The sequence below is a fragment of the Crocuta crocuta genome, unplaced genomic scaffold (assembly GCF_008692635.1).
Source record: "Crocuta crocuta isolate KB4526 unplaced genomic scaffold, BGI_CrCroc_1.0 scaffold394, whole genome shotgun sequence".
In the NCBI taxonomy this organism is placed as follows: domain Eukaryota; kingdom Metazoa; phylum Chordata; class Mammalia; order Carnivora; family Hyaenidae; genus Crocuta; species Crocuta crocuta.
In genome coordinates, this window is record NW_027531920.1 from 195,334 (window position 1) to 202,269 (window position 6,936).

A 6,936-nucleotide genomic window follows, 5' to 3' on the forward strand; every position below is an offset into this window, starting at 1 on the left:
CCCCCCACCCCACCCCCCAGGGCCACCTGCAGTGAATGAATTGGGCTGCACAGAGCAGAGGAAGTAAACAGGACTTGCAGGTCTTGGTTCAAGACCACAGTTATGACTCAATCAAATAGCTACATCCTGGTGGGAATATTGGAAGGACTGGAATATGGAATAGAAGGGCCAGGATTGTTCTGAAAGGATGGTGAGGAGGAAAAGAGGAGCTGGTGGGCTTGATTAATAATACATTCTAGACTAAGGCCTCTGAGGAAAGATGTTGGGAAGCTAGATTATGCAGCCTATAAAAATAGAGGTTGATAGGTGACTTAATGTCTTGGAGCATATGAGGGTGATTATGTATATGCTGGTCACTATTCTTCTCTATCTACACAAAGAACAGAATAAGAGCTTAAATTGCCACAGGAGGAATTTCAGCTAAATATATGGAAGAACTTCCAAACAGTGAGGGGGTGATAAACACCAGAACATGTTACCAAGAGAGTTTGCAGAATTGCCTTTCCCAAAGATCTTTAAAAATAGGGTTTAGAGAGGTCAGCTGAAAAAGCAAAACCTGCCAGCTGCCTCCTTAGCTCTTTCTACTCTCCACCTCCCCTTCTTTCCTTTAATCTCTCTCTCTCTCTCCCCCTTCTTCCCTCCTTCTCTCCCCATGTCCTCCCACCTCTCACCTCCCAAACTCCTTCTCATTCCCAGCTACCACCACCTTTATACCAACCCCTAGTTCCTGTACATCCTGACGTCTCTAGGAAACCTTCCTGGAGTTGATATTATCCCAAGGTCAGGCCACCCTCCTAGCTCCCTTTTCTCTTCTGCATCAAGTCCACCAAATTGGGCAGTAAACATCAATGCCACACTCTTTAACTATAGCCCAATTCTCAATTCTAAAAAGTAACCCACAAGTCTGGCTACTTGCTAATTCTAATCTTTTGGACTCAGTTAAAATGTAACCTGTGTTTTGAAACCTTTCCTGACCTCCTAAGAATTGTATCTACTATTGCCACTAATATAGCACTTATACTATCCTGCAGCTGTATCTCTTTCCCAGTAGACTGAACTCCTTAAGGGTCATTTATTTCTATACCTTCAAACCAGTTCTGTAAGTAATTATTCATGAAAGGGAGTAGGGAGTGTGTGTGTGTGTGTGTGTGTGTGTGTGTGTGTGTGTGTGTTGTGTAATAAAGGTGTTTACCTCTTTAACAGCAAGAATTCCCAGAGGGCTGACTTTGTTTCCTTAAAAGTCTGTAGAACTCCTGGCAGTACATTATCAGCCAACAACTACAAATTTAACATTAAATCTTGTGTTTCAGGAAAGAAGGCAGGACCTCCTGGGCCCAATGGCCCTCCAGGACCTCCAGGACCTCCAGGACCCCAAGGACCCCCAGGAATTCCAGGAATTCCTGGAATTCCAGGAACAACTGTTATGGGACCACCTGGTCCTCCAGGTCCTCCTGGTCCTCAAGGACCCCCTGGCCTCCAGGGACCTTCTGGTGAGTTCTTCTGTCTCTTCACCTGCCCCTAGGCTCCTTGCAGGTACTTTAAAAGAGCAGGATTGGGTGATCCCGAGAGCAGTTTCAGATGGTGCCGATGGCTTTGGTGAGCAAACGTCTCCGAGTTCCGTGGAGAGCCAGGAATGTAAGAAGGCAGGAGGGCCTGACCTACTCTAACTTCTTGTGTATACCAACCTGTCAAGGATAGGCCACCTGTTCTTGACGTCTCCATCACAATCCCTCCCTGACTCCAGGCTTCCCTGCGGTGAGCAAGTAAACTCGTATGTACCGGTTTCAGTGGGGGAATGGATTTGGTCTGCTCTGATTTCCAGCATCCAGCACCACATGCAGACATCTGATTAGAAACAGGCTATGGAGGGGCGCCTGGGTGACTCAGTCGGTTAAGCGTCCGACTTCAGCTGAGGTCGTGATCTCACGGTCCATGGGTTCGAGCCCTATGTTGGGCTCTGTGCTGACAGCTCAGAGCCTGGAGCCTGCTTCCGATTCTGTGTCTCCCTCTCTCTCTGCCCCTCCCCCACTCGCTCTCTGTCTGTGTCTCTCAAAATAAAATAAAGACATTAAAAAATTTAAAAAAAAAATAAAGAACCAGGCTAAGGAGAGGAATGTTGGGAACTAGAAAAAAATGACAAGCTCTAGAACAGTCTCATCCCATGAACTCTGAAGTGCCTTTCCCATAAAGGTAGACAAATAGTCACTGGTGGCCAAGGAGTTGGAAACTTACAAGTCCCTCCGGCTGTAGAAGAAGCAAATGCAGTCACTGTGACTGAGGAACCAAGTGCTTCTTGCACTACCTCGTTACTCCACCACATTGCCCATTCAAATAGCATCTAATCTCTTTGCATCTTTCCCCTTGGGCCCAGAAGGCCATCTAAAAAGTATAGATGCCAGTCCAAACCTGCCTAATTGGACTTGACAGGAGTCGGACTGCCAGGGCTTTGGTCAGTTGTTATTTCCTCATCTTGCTCCCCTCTTGTATCTTGGGGCTTTAAAGAAATGGACTCTCGGGGCGCCTGGGTGGCTTAGTCGGTTAAGCGTCCGACTTTCGCTTAGGGCATGATCTCGCGGTTCGTGGGTTTGAGCCCCGCGTCGGGCTCTGTGCTGACTGCCGNTCATAGTTCACGTGGGGCTAATCAGCATTACTGTGATAGAGAGAGGTAGAGGGTTTTTTTTCCCCTTATCCAATCTTTTCCTTAGATATTGAGCATTTTCTACATACAATATACAGATTGATAAGTGGTCCCTGAACCCATGGAGTTTCTGTCCTAGAAGAGGAGAGACGTGATTAAAGAAGCAAGATGTAAACAAACAGCAATGCTATCTATGAGGAAAATGAAAGAAAGGAAGCAAAAGACTGAAGAAGCAAACAGCGTTGTCTCAGGGTCACGCAGTGGCAGGACTGCTCTCTCATCTGTCTTTACAGATGCTCAGTGAGGCTTGCCTTGGGCCAGCATTAGCAAGAGGCCAGTTTCCCTGCTGGAGGCTAGGCCCTCTAAAGAGGCAGGTCACGGACAAGTAACAGAAGGAAGTGGTATCCTCCCCCACCCCTGGCCTGGCTGCCCAAAGCAAGTCTCACTGCCACTGGCTGCCTAGGAGAGGGGAAAGGGAAGTAGAAGGAGCATGCCCTCTGATTGTCCTGTCCTATTTTGCAGGTGCTGCTGATAAAGCTGGACCTCGAGAAAACCAGGTTGGTTGGGAACTGCTCTCCTCTTCGGGGAGGAGGGAAGGCCATAGGCTAGAACCACCTTAGTGTTTGCTCCCTATTAAATTTGCTGAGGCTTTGTTTTGTGAGGATATACCCTGGAACTCCTGAGATGGTTCACTTACAGCCCCCTCCCATGTCTATGAGCAGAAAAGCCTTGCCCCAGGGCCTGTCTTTAAAGGAAATGAGTCTTNATCCAAGCTCAGGAGTCCACTGAAATGTGATGCCAGTTAGGCCTATTGACCTGAGCCTCCAACTTCCCAGACACCCCGGACACCTTGTACTCAGACCACCTAGGATCAGGGATTTGAAAATCAGCCAACCAGCTCCAAGCCAAACCCACCCTGGGCTTCTGCCTTAAAGGCCTGAAGGGCTCCTCCGTTGTCTTTTGAGCTTCCTAATCTTTGTCTATTGGCAAGTTCTGCTGCCTTGCCTTGTCTCATCTCAGCCTCCCTCACTACAGCTGTTCAGCCATGGTTATAAATCTACACAGCTGCACAGTGCTTGATGGCTTGCAGGGAATTTTATATCCATCACCTCATTTGATCTTCAGACATCCCTGTGAGAGAGGCCAGACAAAGATTCTTTAAAATCCCCATTTTACAGTTAGGGAAATGAGGCTCAGAGGCATTCCATTCCACTGAGGTCACAGAGCTAGGAAGTGGCAGAGCTACAAATCGTATTACTCACTGGCAGAGATGTGGTCACTGGCATCCCAAGACAGGAGAAACGGATCAGAATTGCGATCTGAAAGGAGAGTAGAAGTCAGAGGTGAAAACATGGAAACTGGTGGCTAAGCACGAAGCCATTTCTCTCCTTGACTATTCTCTCTATCCTTCTCATCCTCCCAGCCAGCCGTGGTGCATCTGCAGGGCCAAGGGTCAGCAATTCAAGTCAAGAATGGTAAGAGTCCAAATAGGCTCTCTCCCTAAGAGGAGCTGCTCCTCTTCCTTACCCCTAGCCTTCAGATAATCACCAGCCTAGCTCCTCTCGGGCCCCTAAGTATCCGCAGCAGTAGGGGGCCGTTCTGTACGCCATTTGCCCTCTACTGGCCGTCCTGGATAATTGCGTGCACCGAGACCCAAGGCTACACACCAATTCCATTTAGAATCACTGAGGAGGAAACCTAAAGGGACTTGAGACATCATCAAGCCTGGGAATTCCCGGGAGGAGCAGGTTGTATCAGTCACCATGGGGATATGTGTAGTTTGATCAACATTTTCCCAATACAAACTAGAGAAAGTAAAACTACAGAAAAGTAAATTCTTCTTGTCTGATGGGTCTTCACAGAAAATGGGTGGAGAGAGTGTTTCTCCGGGTGAGGGGGAGCATGTTAGACTCTCCACGGAGTATGAGATGCTAGTATCTATAAAAAGAGGAAACAGGTTTAAGGAGGTTAAGAAAACTGATTTAAGGTAACCCCTGCGTTTAATGTAACCCAGAGTCCCAGAGAGATTGGATAATACCGTAATAAATCATACTGCCTTAAGTTTGTATGGTACTTTAGAATTTTCAACATGTTTTCTTTGTGTTTCATGTTATGTGATCCTCACAACAACCCTATGACACAGGTATTATTAGCTCCTTTGTGCAGAGACAGAAACTGAAGCTCAGAGAGGTTAATTAGCTGGCCTAAGCTTTCAGCTAAGCGTAGGAGCTGAGATTCACAACTATGTCCATGTAATTTTTTCCATTGCACTATGCTTCTTCAGTGATGTGTGTACACTCCTTTGAATGACTAGGTTCATTTTCTCTCCCAAAGAGACATGAATATTCATTAACGAACAGCACTTTGAAATAATGTCCCGTCCCCAAGGTGCACAAAGCCTAAGATGCATGAACCCCCAGGAGCCTTGGGAAGCAGCAAGCCAGCCAAGATGCCAGATGCTTACAGAGCTTGGAGTGGAAGGAAGGGGCTCTGAATGCAGAAGCAGTAACGAAGGTTAAGAAACCTGCTGCATGGGAACAGCTCCTAAAAAGCCCAGCCAGTCCTGAACTGGCTGTGCTGAGCTTCCTTAATGATTGGATTTAGCTACATCCTGGACTGCCACCTGGATGCCTGGAATTTAATAGCCTCAAAAGTATAAGTAGGGACAGAATAGTGGCAAAACCCAAACAGTCCTACTGAGACCAGGTGCCTTGGGCCCTGGGGCCTTGGATGGGCCATAATCACCATCTGTCCAGGGAGGAGTGAGACAGGGAGGAAATAGATTTGTCTGGGTGGATGGGTGGCCTCTGTGCTTATTCTGTGCCAGAAGCTACAGATTTTGCTCCCACTACCACACAACAAGACTGGTTCCAGCCCCTCTGGGCCAATCCCTAATAGTAGTTTATGCTGATCTTTAGTTCTACCACAAGTGGAAGGGAGGGAGGCAGGGGTGGAAGGGCATCACACAGAGAAGTCATTTGAAGGGGCAGAACCAGGGCTCTCTTCCTAACTCCTATCCCACCTACTGTCACCTCGAGGGAAGATGACCATCTATTACAGAAGGCCAGTTTCCTCACACCTCAGAGAGGCAGGCCTCCTGAGACTAGCCCAACACAGACGTTTGGAACATAATTTCTTGGGTGAAGAATGGATGGTTTTGAGGGGGAAAGGCCCCACGGGCTTGGACTCCCTCCTCTGGTGGTAGAAAGGATCATCTCTCTCTGTGCAAGACTGCAAGGGAAGCTTGTCCTCTGCCCTCACATATAGGCTCTCACTGTCCGGCAAAGGTGGTAGGACTCTCCCTGTGCCCCAGGTGGGGCTGCGCTGACAGACAGATGCTTTACCAGGGGTGCCTCGCATCCCAGACACCCTCACCATCCTTTTGACTCATTCTAGTGCTGCTTGGTGGGCTGCACTCTCATAAAGATCCCCCTCTCCTATAGGATCTTATTTCTGGTGGTCACCCATCNAAGGAGCTATAAAAAGGAATCTTTTAAGGAGAAGGACAACATCCACGAACCTATAAGAGAAGAGAGGGATTCAGGAGCTATGGCTAAAGAAATAGGATGGAATAATAAGACCTAGCCTGCCACTCAGTGTCTGAATTTTGCCTGTGCAGGCCCCAGAACAACAGAGACAATAGGGCAGCATGCCCACTCTCTTCTTACCCCCTACCCCCAATTCCAGCCAGAAGGTGTTAGTTAAAGACCCTTCCAGATGGAGGGGTCAGGAAAGGAGAGAGGGAGACAGACAAGTGGACCCCAGGGGTCCGAGGCAGGCTGGCAGATGCTTCACAAACAGAACACTTTGTCTGCTTCCAAATGCTGTTCTTAAAGCTTGGCCTCCTGGGCTACCCAGGTTGCATTGGGACTGGGGGTGGGGGGTGTGCTGCTTGATATTTCTTGTTTCTACTGCCCTGATTATTCTGACATGTACTGAGTGACTGCCCTTCTCTCATACTGAGATCTTTCAGGTGGAGTGCTCAATGACTGGTCTCGCATCACTATGAACCCCAAGGTGTTTAAGCTACATCCCCGCAGCGGGGAGCTGGAGGTACTGGTGGACGGCACCTACTTCATCTATAGTCAGGTAGAAGTGAGTACGGTCTCAGGCCTAACTCTTCTTACATCCAGAATGCAGATCCGGTGCAGGCCACATAGGGGCTCCGTGGAGCCAGCCAAGACCCGCCAACTTCCTACTTTCTAGGGTGACTGGGGTGGGAGCACTACATTGGGAGAGTTAAAAGGAGAGGGGAGAGAGGGGCCCTGTTTGGGTTGGGATTTTTTGCCGCCTAGCCG

At 48.4% G+C, this 6,936-nt stretch overlaps 1 protein-coding gene across 1 annotated transcript in view; it reads left to right on the forward strand.

The window, feature by feature from the left end:
- LOC144240619 (ectodysplasin-A) overlaps positions 1-6,936 on the forward strand; it is a 130,154-nt gene that overhangs the window by 121,480 nt on the left and 1,738 nt on the right. The window contains exons 3-6 of the mRNA XM_077774979.1: positions 1,311-1,490; positions 3,161-3,195; positions 4,062-4,113; positions 6,603-6,733. Of these exons, the coding sequence (XP_077631105.1) occupies positions 1,311-1,490; positions 3,161-3,195; positions 4,062-4,113; positions 6,603-6,733 (398 nt within the window). The remainder of the gene's footprint in view (positions 1-1,310; positions 1,491-3,160; positions 3,196-4,061; positions 4,114-6,602; positions 6,734-6,936) is intronic.